The sequence below is a fragment of the Wyeomyia smithii genome, chromosome 2 (genome assembly GCF_029784165.1).
Source record: "Wyeomyia smithii strain HCP4-BCI-WySm-NY-G18 chromosome 2, ASM2978416v1, whole genome shotgun sequence".
Classification (NCBI taxonomy): Eukaryota; Metazoa; Arthropoda; class Insecta; order Diptera; family Culicidae; genus Wyeomyia; species Wyeomyia smithii.
This window is the reverse complement of record NC_073695.1, coordinates 201219227-201242965: the sequence shown is the minus strand read 5'-3', so window position 1 is coordinate 201242965 and position 23739 is coordinate 201219227. Positions and strand designations below refer to the sequence as shown.

At 37.8% G+C, this 23739-nt stretch overlaps 1 protein-coding gene across 7 annotated transcripts in view; it reads right to left on the bottom strand.

Moving 5' to 3' along the window:
- Positions 1 to 23739, bottom strand: part of LOC129725424 (MOB kinase activator-like 2) — a 229218-nt gene that overhangs the window by 108579 nt on the left and 96900 nt on the right. Inside the window, exons 2-3 of one of the 7 annotated variants that reach the window (XM_055681251.1) lie at positions 15624 to 16220; positions 15086 to 15527 (exon numbers count right to left, since the gene is read on the bottom strand). The exons of 4 other annotated variants lie outside the window; for them this stretch is intronic. In XM_055681251.1, the coding sequence (XP_055537226.1) occupies positions 15086 to 15267 (182 nt within the window). In that variant the 5' untranslated portion in view covers positions 15268 to 15527; positions 15624 to 16220. Of the gene's footprint in view, positions 1 to 15085; positions 16221 to 23739 lie in introns of all 7 variants that reach the window. 2 more of the 7 variants (XM_055681252.1, XM_055681250.1) reach the window with 2 other exon arrangements.

The window sequence follows — 23739 nt, the reverse complement described above, 5'->3', positions numbered from 1 at the left end:
ACGGAACGCATTATTTGAACTAAAGTAATTATTTGATTACCAGCATTTCAGTAGTGAAAACGATTGTGGTGTGGCAGTAAATAAAAAACCGCGCAAACTCCGGCATCCGAGTTAAGAAATTTGGAAATCCGCGTAAGAAGAAAATACCGCGTAAATTCCGGACTCCGCGTTAAAAAAATACCGCGTAAATACCGAAATCCGCGTAAATAAAAACCCGCTTAGAAAAATGCGTAAAAAGCGACCTTAGTGTCCTTTTTTTCAATCTAACATCATTTTTGGATTATTAGAAGCTCATCATACCAAAGCTGAATATCAAAACTAGCATATAACAATACATTTTCTACTTAAGCATAAAGTTATCCTTTGTGCTTTGTATGCTTCATCGTCTGCTCATTCGAATAATGGAAATAGGAGTAATTTTATGACAAAAGGCCAACCTCTTTAAACTGTCTGACTTACTTGATGGTGGAACAATATTATAAATCACAAATAACAATAACTAAAACTTTCGAATTTCTTTTCTACTGCTGTCAAAGAAAAGGTAGATGTACTTAGAGAAGAACCAAGTAATTCCTCATGAAAATACATTCATTATCAACGCAAAAAAATGAACATTTGATAAAGGTCCGTGACTGGTTTTTCAACGAAGTTTTTTCACAATGCCGAAACAAAAGCGTTGTAAGCGTTGTTTCACGTCGACTTTTCGAATACCTCTCCTGAATCGACCAATCAACTGTTTGCACTAAAGATTCTTTTTTGTACAGCAAGGAACTAAAAAATCTAAAAAAATCTTCAATTGGAAGATTCACTGGGTTGCGTATATTGGGTACACATGGGGTCGAATTTTTGTAATGTGAAGATACTTTATTTGGCTAAAATACATATCTTCCAGAGGCATGTTTGAAAAGATATGAATTAAAATTTTTTTTCAAGTACACACCTTGATTGATAGCCAAATCTCTGGCCTTGAATCATGATTTAAACAAGAAGAATGAAGACTTTTTTGTCCATTACTTTAACCCGTTTTCCACTACCATGCTAGCGAATTGCTGTTGAGGTTTGCAGGAAATTATACACAGTCGAAAGATTTTCGCTTTTAAAATAATTTAGTGTGATATTTTTACCCGAATTTTTATGCAGTTCAGTTAGAACTGTACAATGCGCTCGCACAAGGCTCCTTGTTTCGACGCCATTTCAAACAGAACTGTGCATGCATAAACAAAACAAAAAATACTGGCGTACAGAGGAGAAAGATAGCTTACATTTACATACTCTTACTTCTCTCATTGCGTGTTTGTGGTTGAGTAATAGCGAATTTCTTTATTCCACTGTGTGCGGGCAAAACTGCAGATGAATAATAAAACGTCATCACCATTTAAGACGCAAGTAAGAAAGAGATGCCAGATAATTGTTAACGAACTTAGCACGTGCGGTGGTGGGTTGAAGCTGACAAATTTTACAGTGCGCTTCGAGCAGCACGGCAGATCAAAACTGGATCAAAATCGAGCGAATAAAGAAGGGTTTTGACAGCAGTTAGTGCGCTTCCAGGTCAAAACGAGGTGAGCTGGTGGAATAAAGAAATTCGCTATAAGATAGCCCCAAAATAAATCTCAAAGTTTTAGTTGTCCCCCGTATGTTTGGAATCGCTCCAATGAGTATTGCAACACCCAGCTTGAAATGATTATTTATGAAATCATTGGAAAGAAATTGAAAACAAAACATTCTAAACTGCATATTTTTTTTCTGAGCAGTTTTAACCGCTGAGTTGCTGAATACTACACAAATTTCTAGACAGCTAAATTCTCAAAACAAATTTAGTTCATAACACTCGTAGCTAAACGCACACTAGTGCCGCGTAATGGTCTAATTTCCAATCAAACTGTTCATAAACAAAAAGCTCATGCCCTTCAGAACAAGATTCCTAAAGACCTCAACTTTCTAAGTGATTTGGTTCATGAGATAAATTAAGTTCAAAATACTCAAAATACTGCATACACACTAGCGCCACGTGAAAGCGCTTATTCCTCTGGAAAACTTTGTTGAAATCCACAGATTTTTTAAATGGTGAGCAATTCCACAAAAAATGTCCCAGTGTTAATATTTTTTTCCAATTGTCATTTTTGATTTGACCTAAACTTTGCATAGATGTTTCTATGGACAAAATACACCATTTTGTGCCATTTGTTTTTTTTTCTGAATCACGACTCGTTTTTGAGAAGCTATGTTAAAAAGGTATTGACGATTACAAACACTTTTAGAGCCAAAACGGTTTGTTTGATTGGTGTGACGTTTTCGGCAAAGTTGTAGATAACTTTGTGTTTCTGTTTCGGAAAAGTTGAGGATTTTGTGTTTCTGAGAAAAATATACATTCTGAAAAAAAAATTGATGAGGAAAAATATTGAAATAAATTAAAAATAATTATCCAAAAAATTCCCCATTTTTTTTAATCTGATTTTTCACGGCCACTACAAAAGATTAGCTAAACATTAATGGTTCTGATTATGGAGAAAAAAAGGTAAAATTTTCCAGAAAAAATAAAAGAAATAATGCTAATGCTAATGGACAGCTTTGGAAGGGGGGGGGGGGTTGTGCAATGTCTACGGTCTATGAAAATTTTTTAGGATTTATATAAGCAGTTGTCCACGGAGGGGAAAGAGGAGGCAATCATTATGCCAATTATGTTCGATTTAATTATGCCAATCAAACCAAACATTCTGGGTTTATTTTTTTTTAGAAAATTTAAACTTTTCGGTTTCTCATTTCTCCATGATCGGACAAGCATCAATGTTAAGCTAATCTTCCGTAGTTTTTTCGAATACAATTTACAATTTTGAATGTGAGCTTTTTTAAGATAACTATTTTATCACAAAAACACCCTTTTCAGAATGTATATTTTTTCAAAGACAAAATAATTATCTACAACTTTACCGAAGACGTCACACCGATAAAAAATGTCTAATAAAAATTGTCGATTTTTTTGTGGAATTGTCCTGGTTACATTCATGAGATAAATTATGGCCAAAATACTTTCAGTTTTATTACACTAGCGGCCCGTAGCAACAGAATTTAGAAACAAACTAAGCACCAAATAAAAGCGTTTGATTCCTGAACAACTTGCTGAAGATTGCAGCATTATAAATGGTCAAATTCACTAGATAAATTTAGTTCAAAATACTCACAAAACCGAATTTCGAATCTACAACCAAAAGTCTTTGACCTCCTGAACAACTTTGATGAAGATCGTAACTCGCTAAGTAGTGAGATTCTCGAGACAACTTAAATTCAAAATACTCAAAACTACATGCACACCAGCACCGCGGCTAAACTCCGAACAATACTATCCGCCAAACACAAGCCCTCGAACTTCTGAACAACTTTGCCTAAGACCGCAACTAATTAGGTTCTCGGAATCACGAGATAAAGCTACATGAATCTACTCATTTCAGGTGATACTAATCTTTTCGGTGTGTTGCTATATACAAACTGGGTGTTGTAATATTCAGTGAAACGATTTCAACCTAATGGGTAGCAGTGCATAATAACAATCAAAGGAAGGCATTGTTTCCTAAAACGTAACAGTTTTGTCTAAAGGTTGTAACAGTCAAAAATTGGTCAACTTGAATTTGCAGTATTATTTTAACCATTTATCAAAAAAAAAACCTAAACACATCTCACTTCGAAGATGTGTGTGCATGCTAGTCATTCTCCTCATCTTGTGAAAGGAGAGGAGAAAAAATTCACCGCGCACTTCCCTTCCAGGAGGTGCCTGCGTGTAGCAAATGCTTTCACCACACTGCTTCTTTCTCCACTCCAAAGTGTTTCAACCAGCTTACAGAGAGACAAACACACTTCCAGCTCACCCCACATCTGATAGAAACAAGAGGGGTGAATCACTCTACAGAGAAAACGCAGAAGTACACAACAGTGTCGACTGGCGAGTAGTCCGGAAGGTGGAAAAAAACCTACCGGGCAAAAGTGTAGTCCTCGTGTAGCTACACTGCGAAAACGAATTCCACCAGAGTAAATTCGACCAGCACGAACAACGCAGTCTATTTTATTTTCTCCCAATCTCTTTTCTCTTCTTCTGCCATGCACCGCAGATAGCTCTGCAGTGTAATTATTGTGCGTGATGTCCACACCATACTTCATTGTCGCGCAAGAGAGAGATTTCAGATTTCACCGCAGTGCTCTCAGGAAGCTCAGAAGATAAAAATCGTTTGTCGCTCTCTTCTAGCATGAGCGTTGATTTGCTCTTTAATGTGAGAGCAGTTGTTTTCGTAGTGCAAGATGTTCTCCTGCATTCTAGAGTTTTTCTGAGGAGAAAAGACAAGCATGTGTGTGTGTACATAGTAACATGCCTTATATTCGATTTTGACATTTCCTGTTCGGTTGTGAAAATGACGTCGAAGCAAGAGAAGCAATGCTTTAAAATTTTGCTCGCGCATCGTGAAAACCCGATTCACTTCCAGCACACCCATTTGACAAAATTGTTGAATGGGGCCAAATTAACCGTCACCAACGCAAAAAAGTGATTGAAGAACGTTCATCGACTGCCAAAAAGACAGGATCCGGCAAAAATCGAAATCCGAAGGCCGCAAGCGAAAATGACGAAAAGAGTGGCCAGCGGTTTAGGCGGGATCCTTACATTGTGATTTGAAGAGCAACATTTTAATCATGAAAGGCTTCATCAACAAGGAAATTTAAGTGTACGGGTGCCTGAAAAAACGTCTGTTGTCTTTTTTCAACCAACACAGTTGTTCCGTTCTGTTTTGGGCGGATTTTGCATCTTGCCATTACGGAAAAAGGCCATGGAGTGGTATGCTGCGAAAGAGCTCCGCCCTATAGAAAAATACTGGGCTATTGTCAAGCGGAACCTCAAGAAGACACGATAGATAGTTGTCAACGAGATGCAGTTCAAGGCTAACTAGCGTTCTGGGGTGGACAAAGTGACCAAGCAGAGTGTACAAAACTTGATGGAAGGAGTAAAGAGAAAGGTCTGGCAAATCGCATTCGTTGAAAAGAAAACTTGAGTCAATATTTTTCTTTTATTCTCAACGAAATAAACTTTACATCGAAACATTTGACTTTTTAATAAAAAGAATTACCAATCTACATACATTTTTATACATACCTTTTATATCTTTAATTACATTATATAATCATGTTCAGTAAATCAACAACATACAGTTAACTGTAACGAAAAAAAAATTTCTCAAATCACATCGATGTTCCTCAAGGATTGCACTTAGGACTACTGCCTAAAATCGCATATTAGTCCCATCTGGAAAATCAACGAGTTGAGAAAACAGCGCTTGAAGAAATTTTTCTTGTTTTGGGTATTTCTACTGTTTAGGGTGGGTTATTCTAATCTTTTCGTCATGATGTAATGAAATAGACCTCAATCATAACTTCTTCATTGAAGAATTGCCTTTGTCGTAAAAATTACAATGAAAAATAAGGAAGAGACTTATATGCGATTATTCAGGCCATCGAGTAGCAGAATAATTGCATACCAGTCTCACTTTCAACCACTCGGTGTAAGAGTAGTCAAATTTCTCAACTATTTTGAATATGGGCATGTTTATGGCCGCAGACAGCTTCTTGCCCGTGCATTTAGCATATTAGAAAAGTGGTAAAGAGAAAGGGAAGTTTCCAATTTCATTACAACAGTGACTTGACGGAAGACGACGGCGATGAAAAGAGGTACAAGCTGTTTTTAGCTGAGCAACTAAAAACTTCTGGGTTTTGACAATTTCAACATGAATAATTATTTGAAGTGACCAGATCATCCACAGAAAATTAACCCCTTGCAGAAAGCAGAATTGCTCAAGGCTATTATTCCTCTGATTGTCGAAACCAATAACCTCTCGGGAACGAACTTTCAGAAAAAGTTACAGTTTCAGTGTCTACTTAAAATTATCTTTTGTGTAGAATTTATTTGAAATAACCTTGCAATCATTAATTATTTGATGATTTTTTAACAGTAATTGAGTGTAATCATGTAAAAAATGAAAATACGACATGTTTTCTATACTGCGTTTTCACAAACTAGCTGTTAGTGGCTTAATATTTTTAAAATGACACCAGTGGTTCAAATGGATGGTAGCATATAAAACCCGTGCTTGGTTGTGAACACGTATCACCATCAGTATTAATAATAATTTGTCTGATGGTCTAGGCGTTGACCTTCGAAATGTTCAACACGTGTCAGTTAACGCATTCTTTTAGCTATGTCACGAAGCGCTTTCCGCCTCGCCATAACCTCCCGTCACACCCTTCGACGGTACGCACTACTGTTGCAACATGAATTTTCGATGTCAATCGCGCCAGTCATCGCCATTTTGCGTCATAAATATCGCACCTCATCCCACGCTAGAGCAGTGGTCGATATGTGTTGTCAACAGGCCGGCACTAATCAACAATGACATTGTGTCGGCGTTACAAGCGCCTACACCGTGCGATAATTTAATCGATAAGTTCTAATTTCGTCAGATCGATCAACAATCACCGCTGGTTGAACAGTTTGCAGTTTCCTGTTTTTCCTTTGCCAGATCAATGTCAGTATCGTTAACAAACAGCCTTCGGACAGCGGAGTTTTAAACTCACTAAAATAAATATGACCAATTTTGAATTCATCGATATATTCAATTTGTGAAATAGAAAAAGCCTAACTTAATTAGAGCTTGTTGTTTATTAAGTATGCCACATTACAATAGACGAGCGTCTATCTGCTCGTCAGATGGATACCTCTGACAAATGTCAAACACTGCTGACAATCGGCATTGTCAGCGTTCTACTTCAATGGCACTAAATCATGCGCGAGGTCTCCGCCGATACCGATCAGAGCAGAAAAACCATCACCACAGACCATCACCGCAAACATGTTAGCACACTGACATATAGAAAATCAAAAACAACAACAGCAGCGGCAACGATTGCGACAGCGGCAACACAACAACAACAGCATCGAAAAACCGGCTGTCCTTTAGTGCAAAACTCGACTGACGGATTCGTTGACATACAACAGCTGATCGTGTGTACCGGTTTCTCTCTGATTTACCTACCCCATGCAAGGGCAAGGTGCATGCAAGCAAACACTCACGGGATGGAAAAGTGAGGAGAGTGAAGGATCGCAGCACGAAACCTATTCAACCGCTACACATGAAACTCTCGCTCTAAGCTTTGACGCTCGACGGAACCGCGGAATCCTTTGCCGTCCGCCTCTGACACTTCGAATTGTCAAGGTTCTAGCTGCAGTTAATCTTGCTGTGCGGTAATATTAAAAGCGATATAAGCGAGTGAATGCGCGAGAAAAGGTTGAACAGAAATGTTATTTTCTTCTCTAGCAGTCTGGTAAAAGGATTGCAGAACCATTTTATGAGTTGATATTTGACAAGATTTGGCTAAACGACTGACGATAAAATTCAGTCGCTTACCTTAACCGCTTAACAACTTAAGTAGTTCACTATAAAACGCGTTGTATGTTATGTTTATCAAAAGTTGGAAACTGTCATTCAAATACACTTATTAAAGTTAGAATAAAAACAACAACAAAAAATCAGTGAAAATAAATTGAAAAATAAAGGTTTAATATTCGAACACACAAAAAGCAAAATTAGATGCTTAAGGAAAAATTCTGTTTAAACAGCACAAATTTTCTGATTGTCCTTTTCCGGTGTTATATTATATTTTTTTTAGATTAGATAAATTTCCCTAATTATTCCAATTTTTCTATGCGCCAGACACCATATTAATGTTTTTAAATAAGTTGTTTTGAGAACCAGTTATATTTTTTTAATACCTCTCAACGATTTACATGATCTATAAATTTCTATTTACGTAGAAATACCAGTAAATCTATATTCACTATTCAGCTCCATTTTACCATTCAACCGAAATCAAAACATTCCAACCTGCCTAAAAAAAAAAAGTCATCCAAGCACACCCTCTTCCCAGAATACAGCTAGCGCAACGAAATCGAATTTGGCTTCGGATATGAGAACAGTAATCCAGTGGGGAAAAGCAAATGAAAAGAAGAAATTTAATATAATTTACTGGGCATGAGGCGGGATGGTGGCAGTGGAACAGAGGCAAGACAACTGACGGCTCCGGAAAACGGTCCTTCTAGGCTTCCGGTGCACTCATTATGAGACCTATTTTTTGTGTGTGGATCTGCTACCAAGCAGCCCCGGTATTCGCTGCTTTACGTCGAGCAGGTACTCCAAACAACAACAAAAAAACTCATTCATAATAGCTCACAAATGTTTGGAGACCCCACAAGCTCCGGTTGTTTGCAACCTATACCGAAACTGAGCTCTAGATGCACGTACCAACTTTGAATACTTCATTGTCATTCGACCTTTGATAGCCATTGTGACAACAAACTATTTAAGTCGGCACTTAACAGAGTATGATTTTCCTCACTTCAGCGCGTGCTACAACAGTTTTTAAGTTTAAGCCAAGGGTTAGCTGAAATTAAACCCCCAAAGGGCATTTGTTTGCCACTCCGTATCGCTCGTCAGACATCGCTGCAGTTTATGGGATTATTTAGCTGTCACCTCGACCGGAACGGCCACCCGGCTCGATCCACGTTCGGAATGACACAAAGCGCTTGTCGTCGTCGTATTGTTTCGTGTCGATGCGACGGTTGGTTTTGGATTTCAAGAAGCATTCTACCGGGGCCGGGAAATAAGCCGACCCGCTGGTTGCGGTTTTACGGTTGCCTTGTCTTGTGTTCTTGAGCCACCCGACAATTCTTGTGGCGTTCCACGTGACAGTGCGAAACATTGAGATTATGTCGTTCCGGTACGACCGGACGGTTTGTAGCAGTTGCGAAGGTATCAGCGGAAACCTAATACCTTTGGTATAGGATGTCTGAACGTTTAAACGCTTATAAACTAAACTAAAATTAATTAAAAGTTCACAGTGTCGAACGTCAAGATGACAGAACCAGTATTATTTCCATTTACAATGTTTCTAAACACTCAGAAATTATTTCTACATGTTACTAGCAGAACAAAGAACACAACTTTTCCATACGACGTAAATAGTCAAAACAAATTAGGCTGCCGTAATAATGACAAGAATTAATTTCTCTCGAATCAACCGCCCACAGCGTAAGCCCTATCTAAAGCGTGTCTTGAGTCGCACGCTAAATGCGACATATTCCAAACCTAGAACTACAACAACAATTGAATCATTGAGTTCCATACATTCATAAATGAACTACCATAAAAAACTATAACCAATTTCGCAGTCGAATCTTTCCGCTGAAGCAAATCTATTCAAAACATTGCGATTCAGACCAGAGTGGCACCCGGAGTCGTAAAACGCGCAACAAACGTAAACAAAATAATTAACCCTTGATTTGCACGCGGTACAAATGTCGCGACCACTCGTGTGCCGTGACGTACCCTGGGGATTGCAGAAGAAGGTGGGACATCATACATGGCCAGGCCCACAGTAATGTTTTGCATTAGCATTTTCTTTGTGGTTACTTTAGTGGGTACAACAAGTCACATCTCATCACAGCACGGTACAACTAAACTTGGAAACAATAGTGTCATAATCTGTGCCAGCTTTAACTGCACAGCAAGCAGTGCTTCACGGTCGCCATGGTGAGGTGATACGATGAAGTAAGGAAGTGTGGGCGTTTCTTAGTGCTTTACAACCGGATTTCTTAGAATGCTCACATTCGCGACAAATTACAGACTTGTTACTTCTCGGAAAAAAGTTCCGTGTTAATCCGAACAGAAACTTTTAAAGAAACTTCGCCGTATTGAAAATCAGTAAACCAGAAACTTTAAGAAAAAGACTTACGATGACCAATTAGTTTGCTGTTGAACTGTTAAATTGTCGCATTGAGTGACACTTACCTGTAAAAAATGAAGAAAGAGAAAAAATCAGTAAAAACTGAAAATCTCATGATTTTGTAAATAATGTTTTTTCATAAATATTATAATGATTATATATAAAACTAACGAACACGCCAATATAAGATGTTTTTTTTTCACTCAGAATCATTTAACAAAACAAGTTTCTGTTACGGGTAATATCAATACGCATTATATCAGACGAATATATTTTTTTTTTTTCATAACAAGTCATTAGAATTGGTATATTTTATATTTTGAGAATTTTCTTCTCGACAACGTTTCGATTTAAGTTTAGGTCATCCTCAGGCTGCTCAAAATTATTTTTCCTGTTACCTTTTATCTAAAAAAATACAAAGTGAAAATCATCCTCGTAAAAGTATTTTTGGTAAATAATGTTAGTGTCAGAAATCAAATTTATGTGAATATTTTCATAATAAACATTATTAAATTGCGTATTTCTATCTAAGCTATGATTGTTTGGTTTTTGTTTTTTTTGATTCGAATCAACTTTACCCTGGAAAAAATCTAGCAGTTATTTCGTGAGACAAAAGGTCATTTTTTCAGATAAAATTCTTGGTACGCAACATTTGAAGTAACAAAAACGCAAGATTCTGGGTAAAATTTGGAAAGATGACCTTTTTGCGAAAAGACAGAGAAAATAAAATTTGGAGAAATCTGGATTATTTATGAAACATCTGCCTATCTGAATACTTGTTTAAAAATCTGGATAATCCATATAAATCTAGATATTTAGCAACACTGGTTACGAGCATAATTAGTTCTAAATCAGAATGATGTTTGATGTCTTTCTGATTGTACAATTTTTACTACACAGTTTCGATAAAACGCATCTTTTTCCTTCCGAATCTCGTTTACACCCAGAAATGCCACTAGGTTTCAAATAAAAGTTGGCAAAATGCATATAAAAAATCTTGCATTTTGAGTGATACAACGCGAACGAAATATAGGGTAACGGGGGTATTTTGGCCAGCTTTGGGAAGTGTTCGCACGGTTCATTAAAAACAAACACAATTTTTCAACATATACCGACTTTATTATACCATTGTTAAAAGCTAAGTGTCTATTTTAATATACACCGTTCAACAATGCAATATATTGAAAAATATCCTAGAAATATCAAAATTTCTACGAAGTACTAAAAACATATTTTGGTCCACCAAATTTTTACTTTGGCCCACCTTTATATCTTGAGACGTGTATGGAAATAGTTCGGACTAATTATATTTAAGATCATCATCGGTATTTTCAGAGCAAAAATAGTGGGTTTGAGGAGAACATCCTTCTGCGGTGAATTTTTGTAAATTTTAGGCATCTAAAAATGAAATGATTTGGCTTATAGCGGTTTGACAGGCATTTTCATCTAATTTCATATCTTTAAATGTGATAAATTAATAAGTAATTACCTGTAAATTGTCACAAGCTGCTTCTTTGTTCACGTGCAATGGCCAAACGGTAATCAAAGAGATGTCAAAACTTGGCATGGCCAAAATAGGTTTGCTTCAGAAAGAGGCAAACATATTTCGGCCATGCGTTTAACCACTTTTTCAACTTTTTTCCAACATGTTAGTGTATACAAACTGTTTCTATAACATTTTATTGATGTTACTACAAAAACGAATTGTTTCATAAGCATATATATTTGTTACAATAGCTTCCGGACGATGACTTGTATATTACCACTTCCTCTTGACTTTGGGTTGACTAAGCCATGACTTTGAATATGTATAAACTAATTTCAAAACAACACTACCTAGAGCCAGTCTTTCGCCGAAAATTATAGTGTAGTATGATTCTTAGGTGTGTTATTCAATGTTGCATGCACAGTTTTCTAATATTAATTGAATTTATCAGATAAAATGCGTAAAATGTTACCGGGTGGGCCAAAATATGCATGTGGGCCAAAATACCCCCGTTACCCTAGTAGAAATCTAGATAATTGTGAAATATTAAAAAGATTTTAAGATTTGTCTCAATCTGATAAAACCGATATTAATCTAGCATAATGGTTAGTGAGAAGAACGGTCCCAAATAAGTAGCAGTTGATAGGAGCAGTGGGTAGAAATATCGTTTAAGGTAGGATCAATTTTGCAAGAGGATGATTTAGTGGGAACTGGGTCGACCAGCAGCAAGCAGAGCTGCAGCAGGCGACGATTTCAAATATCTCGCTCCCTTCCATAGCGGACGGATCAACAGAGTAAACAGCACCTTCCACAGCGCTAGAATTTGGATCCTGTCTGTGTGGGAAGCACCGTCAATATGCAGATCTACAGTTTTGTGGAAACTAAAACCAACCGTCCTTTTGAGGACGACCTGGAAATATGTGGTTAAAGCAGTAAAAATGAGTTTTCCACAAATGAGGACTACAGAAATCGTGAGCTTTCTATCGCGAAATGGAGTGCTTTTTATTCTTAGAAACTGTAAGTATCTTAACAAGAAAATACAGCACCCATGATAGGTTCGCAGTGACTTTGGGATGATTCTCGTTCAGTTGTTATCTCGGTACAAATTTCTACCATTTCGGAACTTTGTCAGCTGCTAAGTTGTCAACAACAACAGTTAGCAGATAAACTACGGAATATAATACAATACACGCGAGTGGCAGGGAACTTTTAACCACTTCAACATGTGTATAACACATTTTTTTCCATTTTCGATATCGATCGATCGTATTTCTAAACCTATTGCGAGAAATACACTGACATAGGACAGGCTACCGTAATTCTACGTTGACTTGCGGTCGTGTCTTATATACAACCTCTTCAACTCTTTTCATATTTTATTTGGTTTTGGCTTTTTGTTTCCTTGATCAGACAACCATCAATGTTTAACCTTCGGGGCCATCCACATTCCACGTGAACAGCTTTGGGGGGGATCTGTATAATGTCCACGGTCCGTACAAACGTTTTAGAATTTATATTCTAAAAAAAAAAAATAAAATTAAAAATAGATTACAAGGGAACTGGCGAAATTCCATGCATCCAAAGCTCAAAACATCAAACATCAAATATAAAACCCGAACAAAATGGTCGCAGCCGTCCGAACAGGATTAATCATGGTGAATGAAGCGATCTTTCTGATGAAATCTATCTCTCGTCGCGAATTTCCTATTGAGTAGACAAAACTGGCAAAGTTCCATGCATTCAAAGCCATAAGAATTAAGAAAATGTAGATACACATGTTCGCCAAAACAATATGCATAAATGTAGGTATTAAAACCGAACAGAATTCTAAGTTTATTTGAAAAATGCCAAACCAATCACAATCAAAGTGAGTTTGGAAATTATTGCTTGGAAAACATATACAGAAATATCTATTCAAAAGCTAGGAAAATCATAAAATGAAATCAAGTTTCACCCGTGGAATCAAAACTGGCGCAAATAAAATTCGCTTGGTCATCGCCGTTCGAATCGATCGACAAAAAAGGTGTGTGGTGTTATATAATTGCAGAGAGAAAGAGAAACAAAAGCAGAAGAAATAAAACACTCACAACAGCCCAGCACGCACTGTGCCGAGGTCATAAGGGAAACGATGCGGCACGAACATCGTCTTTCCTCACTCGAAGGAATAATCTTGAACTTGAAACTGACGCGCTTCCGAACACATCCCGAACTGTTTCGGCGCTACTGCGTCGCATCACCCTCGGCCCAAGCCTCGAGGGCAAGAAACCCGATCGAAAGCAAAGTGAACAAAGCTGCTCACCCTCGACTTATTCATTCTGCCATTCGATTAGAAAAAAATACAAGCAAAATATCCTCATTACTAGTCTAGTACTTATCTTTTGCTATGTCTCTTCTCTGATCCCTGGTGTTAGTGCGTGAAACGTCGCATGGGTGACGCTCTTCTTGCACACAACCTTATTGCTACCTAAGTTCACTTTACGCACACTAACACAAACTCATGGCAAGCGCTTGAGGGAAACGCACTCCGCCACCGAAAAGAGGATTTTAGCATTGGCATCACTTTCACCGGCTCAACGAAACTGCCTTATTTAGTAGAACCTTTTTCTCCAACCTTATTAAAACTTATTGAACTTTTTAAAATTGTGATCGCACCACAGGAACACTAAGGTGATTGCGGTTATGGCACTTTTCACTATTTTGCTGGGCGCTGTACAGCAATCAAGGACTTAATTAATCGGCGCGGAGCATTCGGAAAAACGAACCGCACTAGTCGAGCGCTCGCATCAAAAACTCTCAAAAAACACTTTTAAATTTAATAAATAAACTCACTTCGCGATAACATCTATAACTAAATTAAACCATTTTTCTTCGGATATACCAACGAGCGAAAATTTGTACGTCCGATTTCGGTCATGGCTTGCTTCGATCTATGGAATATTAACTTTTATGTGCACGAACTCCTAAGTTGGACAACATACGACAATAGTGAATTCGTATGTTATAACCTCTAAAATTCAAGCCTTTAGATTAGATTTTTCCTTATTGTGTACCCTGAAAGATTTCAACCAAATGAGAACACCAGGATTGAAAAAGTTATCGGTATTCGTTATATCATGTGTTACGAAACGCGCCAGAAAAATTGTGAACAACATATACGTTACGTAATATGCACATAACTGTTAACACATAAATCGAAAATACTTTCTCCAGGTTACCTTGCTGGCGAAGTCAGAACTTATTCCGTTTTCTTGTAGCTCATTCGAAACTCTCTGTTTACAGCACACTGCAAATGCACAAGCTCTTCATGAATGGTTGTAGTAAGATCAAGCGCTGTTTATTATAATTAATGTATAATTTACCAAGAATATATATACACATTATGGCCGGTTGTATATATCCGCTGTTGCTTTCTTCCACTGCCGATCGACTACATAGACTGTTGCTGCGCATTGTTGCTGTAAATTTTTTACAGCAAATTCTGACGGAAAGATCGAAAGCTGACTCGGCGAAATGGACACTATTCCGGAGAGAAAGTACACACCGATGAACCGTTTCAGGGAAGCTTGCTCAGCGAAATATGTGGATGTAGTTAATAAGAACGATTATTGGCTTTTAGACGTGCCGTAGAATGAAATGAGGCTGAGGCGTAGGTCTGATTACGGTTTGGTAAAAAAAAGAAAAACCTAAATTCGAAAGCATTTGATTATACCGTTAATTAAATATTATACAATTTTATGCAATGATAGTTAGCAGTTAATCCTATTTTTCAGTTCAAATATGATTACTTACGCTACTAATCCTCCGAGGAACGCCACGGGTCCGCCACCGATCAGCCGAATTTTGCGATGACAAGAATCGAACAGTGACGTTCGGGCGTGTGGCGGCGATGATGCATGACTGTGAAGGCTCATAACGCCACCACCGGCTCCGGTCGGTCCATGCCCAATCAGGTGAGCTGGTGAACGCAGCATTGCCTTTAACTTTTCCGCCACCAAGCTTCCGCGGCGCAAAGGTCCACAGCAAATCGCACCGCAAGCAAGCCAAATCGTTTCTTCTCGCACTAATTTACAGTTGGACGGTTGCAATTTACTACCCCCTCATGGAACGCGCGGCACACCACCGCCAATCGGCTTGCACACAATCAATTTGCAACACTTCACTTTCTTCTTCTCGTGCCTCTCATTAGCTAATAAAATCTCAATTTAAAACCATTCAATGAGGAAAACAAAACCTAAAAGTATACAGCGCCACGCCACAGTAAATCAAAAAGAGAAACAAAAAATCATTTAACATTAAATTGCACACACTTTTCCTTTATTTTTCCAACCTTTCTGCTTTAACACTCTTTGAACACAATGCAACTTCCACAAGCTTTTTTTACGAAACGCTCTTCGGTTTCGGCTCACTTAAGCAAATTGAACTACTTTACGCTGCCGTGAGATCCTTTCTCTGTTTCACTGCAACAGCCAGTGGCAACGGAAGGCTCGTAAAAAATAACAAACGCCTGAGATAAGGGGTGAAGTGCACTTCGCACCGTCCACCGGCCAAATTATCGCAGCATTATTCATTTTCTCAGGTCCATATTTAGTTTTTGCGCTTACAAATCTAGTTGTCGCGCGATGATGGTCCAACTTCCTCCTTCTGGCAGTAAGAGCTGTTTATCGTTACGAAATGATCGCAGTTCAAATTTCGGCACAATTTCTTACTCTCTGCATGAACCGCCTCAGCTACAAACGGTATCCAACGTCGTTGTCTCGAACCAAACTGACGAGGCAAAATCGAACTCAGCTCCTACCTCGGATGAGTTCGCTGCAACTGCTGCTGCCGCCGCCTAGCGGTTCGCGTCTAATCCGTCTTCTTAGCTGGCGTTAAAACATAAACAAGCCGGTGAATCCTACGGACGGATGTGGAAATAATGATGTATCTAGAAAATACAAATTTGAACCCAGCGGCGGGGCCGCGTTCGGGTCCCCGTTCCCCATCGGTTAGTTATTTTAACCAGTTTAAAATACATAGCGTCTGCCGCGGCAAGCGGTGGCGGCGACGAACGATTAATAAACGATCTGCCGTTACGATTTGTTTGCTAAACTTCTGCTCCGGTTTGTCACGATTATCGTTTTGCCGCGGGGAACATTTGAGAAGCTGACTCGGGGCTTGCATGTGGATTGTTTTGTTTTGCTTTTCCTCGATCGTTGCACAGATGATATGCTTCGCAAATTAATGGTTTGAATTTTAAAGACTAATCGTCAGTAGTAAAAGTAAACATACTCCAGAATTGTTATTCATTTCTAGACTTGACCCTTCTTTATCGACAGGCGTTTTAGCCGGCGGTCATTGTATACGACAATTGCGAAGCAAGCTGAATTATTCTGTTGATTCTAGCAGTATTGCTCAGCCGAGTATCGAACATACGATGGATGCTGAACGCTATAAGAGGACACCAACTTGTTTAGAATTATCTCAAATATTAGAATATTTTTTTCTATTTTCGCATATTCAAAAGAAAAAAAATTTACTAAAATTTTTTGGTAGAAAAAGGTTTAAATGGTATGTGTAAAAAATCCTGGATATTGAAACAAATGCGGAAGCGATTGAAATCTCTCTATTCCCCTGTACTCTCTCCTTTACCTAGCCCTGTACCAAGGGTTCCAGAAGTACGGACAAAAGTTTACCAAGATAACTCGAAAGACATCGTAGGGAGTCTTTTTCAGGCTTAAAAAGACCTTGAATATTGTTCAAATTGATAAAAAAGTTTTTGGACTTAACCGAAATTGTAGTGGATAACTTGAAGCAAGTAAACACGATTGCTGGCTGCGAGCTCTTCACGAGAGAGTATCGCGTGTACATCCCTGCTAAGGATGTAGAGATCGACGATGTGATTACCGAGAAGAATCTCACGGCCGATGAAATCTTGCGTCACGGGGTAGGCTGTTTTAAGAACCCCGGGATGCAAAATGTAAAGATCCTGGATTGCAAGCAATTGCATTCAGTATCCATCGAAGAGGGGAAGAAGAAATTCTCCCCCTCGTATTCCTTTCGGGTGACCTTTGCCGGATCTACATTGCCAAACTACATATTTTTAGACAGAGTTTCTCTGCCTGTACGCCATTTGGTACCGCAGGTCATGCACTACCAGAACTAGCAATTGGGTCATACAGCCACCTACTGCTGCAAAGAGGCACGTTACAGTAAGTGCGGAAAAATTATGTTGAGACCGCCCGCAACGAGGACACTGAAAAGTGATTTTTACAAAATATATGCTGACGTTTTTTCTCGAAATGTTCTAATTTTTTTTTAAATATTTTAAACCATTTATAATCTCTTCTTATCTCTTATTATACTATAAATAAATTTAATCGGATCAAAAATAGTCGTATTTGGCTATTTGGTAAGAAAATGCCTTTTAGGTTGAATTTGAACTAAAACTGAAAGTCTCTATAAAACTGAACAAACTTTTTTTCTAGTCATTCTGAAATAGATAGCCGCTTTTATAATTTTTTTAATTGGCATTGCTCACAGCCAAACCACTGAACTCGTGCCATGATTTAAAAAAGATGTCCTTTTTTGTCCACTACGTTCCTTACAAATCATTGTTGTGGTTTGCATTATATTATACACAATTGAAACCTGAAAATTTCGCTGTTTGAATGGTTTATCATGAACTTTTCGCTGAGATTTTGGTGCAGTTCAGCTAGAACTGTACAATATGCTTGCGCAATGCTTCTTGTTTCGAAGCCATTTTGATCTGAACTGAGTTTGTATTGATAAAACAAAATATACTGGAAAAAAAGAGAGAGAGCTTTAATAGACATACTCTCATCTCTCTCTGAGCTTGTTTATTGTTCAGTAAGAGAACCACAAAAAATCCAAAATTTACGTTGTGACCCATTTTTGCTCATCAACTACTATCGAATGGCAAGTCCAAACTTTTTACTTTTTTTGGTTATTATAATGCATATTTTGATACGAAAACTGAAGAAAAGTGCGTTTGGGGGGTTTCTCGCTTAAAAATGCGTTGCGGCACCAACTTTGAAACACCATATCTTTGAACAAAAAATATCACCAACTCGAAATTTTCAGGAAAGTTTCGAAATTTCGTCAAAAATACTTGTGATTCGTTCAGATTTTTCAGTGCCCCAGAACATAGTTTTTCAACATTTTGTTCAAAATACAACTTGGCATGCATCTGCTGTGAAAATTTTATTAAAATCGATGCAATATTTATAAAGATATGTTAATTAATAAATATAGACCTAAATTTCAAATGCCAATAACAACTTGAAAACTTACTCAAATTCAGTAAAAATTTAAAAATCAACTTTCCGAGTGAAACTCTTGAAGTTTTCAATATTTATTTAAAAAAAATTAGACATCGCGATTTTTAGTGATCCATTTCACGAATTCTAACCCTAATTATGATGATTATTGCATCGATTGCATTCGGATCCCTTCTTTGAGATTTAATTCACCCCCCCAGCTCGAAAATTTTCTAAGTATCAGAAAGTCGATTTATAAAAAAAAATTCGAGTTAACACCAAATCTCGACGTTTTATGCATTTCTAATACCTCTGGCATAAAAAAAATTTTAGATATCAACAATTTCATGAACTAATATTTGTATATTTTTTTCATTGATCAAAAAGTTCGACCGCTTTGAGGCACATGTTCCTAAAGTCCGATTGAGCTAATATTTTGCATGGGAATTTTTTCGAGAAGACGAAACTTTTGAGCCCTACCGCTAAACGATATTCGAAAAATCGATTTTTATTGGCACCCTATTATAAATGTACTTTCAAAAAAAAAAATACTCAGAAATTACATGATATTTATATATCATTACGGAATATGTAAATTGTACCCGAGTTTATTGAGCACGGTGTAGGACAACAAGTTTTCAACAACAAAAAAAGACTCGTACGGAAACACACTCATATTCGATCAATACTGCAGTCTGCAGATGTACAAACGAAAGTGGTATAATTTCCTCCAACTTGCTACAATAAACGTATGCTTTGCAGCAGCTGCCTAGCCGAAAAGAAAGATGCTGTACACCGCTCTTGGCACCTTCCGTTTTTTTTTTCATTCGTGTATCCTTGACACAATTTTGCTTCCAAAACTGGCCAAGACATACACCGCGTACAGTTTAGACTGTATCGTTCGTTCGAACTCGCCACCAAGTGGCAGCGGCAGCAGCAGCCACCACACCACGGTCAGGTGGTGCACTAATGGTACTTGAATGCACTTGTGCAAGTTTTCGTTTCGCTATTTTATCCTCACAACGATAGGCCGCCGGGACATAACCAACGTAGACACGACGAATGTAACAGAGCTAGCGTGATGTTATGTCCGTTGGATGAAAACAATGAGCTACCGTACACTTGAAGCATGTTTAGTTGTGTAATATTTCTATCTCGTTTACATGTCCCTTCGAGCATGAACATACGGCGTAAGATTTTTAGGAAATAAATTGTTTCACTTATGAAACTTAGCATTTTTTTTGCGCCACTGTGGCCAACAAGCTAAAGAGAGGGACCATTCGTTTTAAAATGTTCTTCACCTTTTTATGTAACAGACTCCTACATGTTTGATATAAATAATTCAAGATGAATTACTGCAAGCAACGACATTCTGCATGTCATCTATCATCTAGATTTTTGCCCTTGGTTGGCAATTCTATTGATGACGAAATGATTTCACCGATTGCGTAATCTTCACGAGGTTAGTGTTCGCAGAACTCCATCCCAAATAACCTTGAAATAGTAGGGTAACTAGCCTGATGTTAGGTTACAAGTGTAACGGAATCCACGGAGCCGAAATAGAATGGGCTTGGTGTCTCGCAAAACGTTCGCGAGTTCGACATTTCCTTTCCGCAGATTTACTCAGCCCCGAGTGGAAGAAGAAAACTTTTGTGTAAATGAACAGAACCGTAGCACGATTGACGTGTTGTTGACGTTCTACGCTTTGTGTTCGGTGCCGAAGCGCTTTTGCTACTCTCGTCGTCTCTTGTTGGTGGCGGACAGGCAGTCTCCGGAAAGACTGGCGCTTTCTTTTGCAAAACATCCCCACCACCCCCTCATTTTACGACATTTGCAATGTGTTGTTATGAAACTGTGTATATCGCAACCGAACAGCCGAGCAGGCGTTACATCAGAATGCCCTTTGAAAGCTCGTTTTATGGACCGATAAATGGTACTGCAGCAGAAGAATAATTTGAATGGTGTCTGCACAGCCGTCGCTCGTCGTCGGCCTGTTTAGTGTGTCCACAAAAGATTACCAGCCGGGCCTTCATTCCCAACTATGTGTGAGCTGGTAAAAAATCGTTGCCATCGGTTGAGAAGCATACATTGGTCAAGCTTAGTAGATTCCACGGTATGTTCTTCTAGTTTTTGATAGATTGTCATACAACTTTTTAAATTTCAACTTTAGAATAGGAAAACAAAGTTTTTAATATTCGATCTTAATTTCTCTCTGTTTCATTTCTAATTTGGTATAAAAAAAATAGTCAAAGAAGTTCTGAACTCCGAAATCAATAGATCTATCTATTCCAAATTTATCCTATTTTATTCAATTATTTTCTGCAGCAAAATCGTGTTATCCAAGTCCAAATTATGCTATGATACTCTTTAATTTTTAAAACAAAAAAAAATTGTTTCCCCATGCGAGTGTTCTCAATAGTACTGGAACAAAACGTTTTTTATTCATATATTTTTTTCCAATTTTTGTCGAAATATAAATCATCCACATTTACAAGGGAAGAAAGATGCAGATCCTCCAAAGTTACAAACGAACAAAACTGTCATGGAGATGAAATTGTACGTCAGTAAAAGCTGCAGCGAAAAATCACTACAGGCCAGTTTCTCCTTAACTTTTGCGGTAGAAAAGCACATTCTGAAGACAAAAACGTGCCTAACTGCGATTGGGAGAACCACAGATGATTGCCCTAAAAGAAGCCGCCCCCTTTGTATCTGCTATCAAAGGTATTTTTAACACAAAAATCCACCAGCAGCCATCTAACATTTTCATTTGATGTTTCGCTTGCCCTTGGATCTTACTTACTTCAGTAGCGACCAAGGGAAGAAAGGATCACTTCAGAATGGCTTCAATTATTTTCCTAACTCACTTCACCGCACTAAGCGCTCTACCCTACTTTGTTCCGTGAGAGAGCGCCGCTGCTCTCAAGGTTAAGTAGCATGCCTTTCTTAACGTCAAACAAAGCGTCCATCAGACGGCGTTCTCACAAACACACACATATACTGGTGCATATGGTTCAACCTCCTCTTCGGTTACAATAATTTCACACGGTTCAGTTGTAACACAAATAAATTATGCAGAGCAACATTATTATAAACAAACAACAAATTAGAAGAGTCGTGATAGAAAACTGGTTCAACACAATAATTCTTTAGGGGATTAAGCTTAAAATCGTATAACTTTATCCTACAGATAAACATCTGCTGAAACTAAACTAGTGCAGTTTTTATTCAAGTGATTTATTCCAAAAATAAAATTCGCTGATAACCTCCAACCTATCATTAAGCCTGGTAACCGGTAACAGGTATACGAATGTATAAATCACGACCATGGCTGAGATAAACTACACACAAAACAAAAAGAAAAAAATCCGAAACAGGACCAAACCTCCGACCGATTCGTTCGCGAAGTAAAACGCACCAGAAACCATTGCTTCAGAGAGGAAAGAACCGGTTTGGGTTCACATTTAAACTTCGATTTCGACGCAAAGGGTGGATCAACCGACGTCAACGAAACTCCGCAACGTCATCGCGCGATGGCGAAAACGGTCGAATGATCGGAGATGCCGACATTAATAGTTTATAATGATTTCCTGACTCTGCATACAGACAGACAAACAGACAGTACGTTCGAATCTGGACTGCCGATTATTTCTAAGTTTCTGCCTTCGCCGGATATGATGCGTAACTCTTTCTAATCATTATAAACACGAGGTTTAATCTTGGTCCATAGTTGCATGTCATGCGAAATTTGACGTACATTTTGTCAATGTACGAGTCGCGTCGCATTAGAAATGTGAATGGTAAAATTTTTACGATTCGTTGGCAAACTATTAATTTACTTACACAAGTACTGTCAGTACATATTTGTTAATAGAGTGAAGAGGGAAAGATGAGCAAGCATCTGGAGATTATGTATGTTAAGAACATGGCGCCAGATGAAATCCACAACGCCCCAAACTTCTGATTAACTTTTGCTCGAAATGAAAAAAAAATCTGAAGAGTGAAAAACTCTGCCAACTAGCATTTAAAGTGAAAAAAAAATTGACAATGAAGTTTGGAAACACATAAACAAAAAACATAAAAATGTGAAAAGATAGTTTATTTAGGTTTGCTTTTTTTACTTTCTGCAAAGTTGAGTTTTTTAGATTAGAGTGTGGATTCAAGTCTTAACCTTTCCAATATAAACAAAAAATTGCTGATTTGTTGGCCTCTGTACGAAAGAGCATCCTTCACTGCTCATGATTTTTCTCCTCAAAAGCGTTTTTTCGAATTCTTGTCGAAAAATAAACTTTCACTATTCCAATCAAAATTGAATTAAGCTATATTTTTAGTAGTTTTGTATTAGAAAGGGGGTTTCTTTTAACTTTACTCCTTTCTTCTTAGTGTTGTATTGTTCGCTCAACACTCCCACCGGGAGTATAGCTCTCAGTAGTCACGTCAAGAGGCTTTAAAACCAGCATACAGAAATCTAGTCTTCATTATCTATCCGATCACTGTTGCATGGGGATGATTCACTGGGAAATCGGCAAATCCTTCCACAGCGAGCGGGCAAACGGAGAAAACAAGCGGACCGCGCACTGATTATTATAAATCATTTTTCACAACGCTAAATTCCAGGATCTCCCGGCTGTGTAGGAAGCACCGTCACACTATAGGATTTCAGGCGGACAAAAATCGGAAAACCGACTGTAGCCGATCTATTTCTCTATATGGTTTATATATAGTAGATACTTCAACTAAGTAAAGGTTAAAATTGCAGAACTATACCTGAGATGAAAATGGTTGAAAACAAATTTTTTGTTTCGAGAAAAAGTAAAATTTGAAAAAAAAATTTTTTATGTTAACAGTAAAATGAGAAAAAATCATTATTTTTCAACTTTGTTGATCAGCATCTTTTTACTCCTTGAAGCTCCTGGACTGGGTCCTTATTTTTTCAAGTTTCAGGTTTCTACTAACAATTTAAAAAAAAAATTAGCTGCGACCACCAGCGACTAAGCGTTTTGAAACGTTTTGAAAATTTTTGGTTTTCATAGGAAATATACAAAATCTGAAAAAAATTTTTTTTGCTCATGATAACAGAGTTACTGTGAGCTGTATTATATTGTCATAAACGTTCTTGATTAGGCTTTCAGAAAAACGTGTGGTTATGCGGCTTTTTGGATGAAAAAAAAAGACAAGCATAACAAAAAA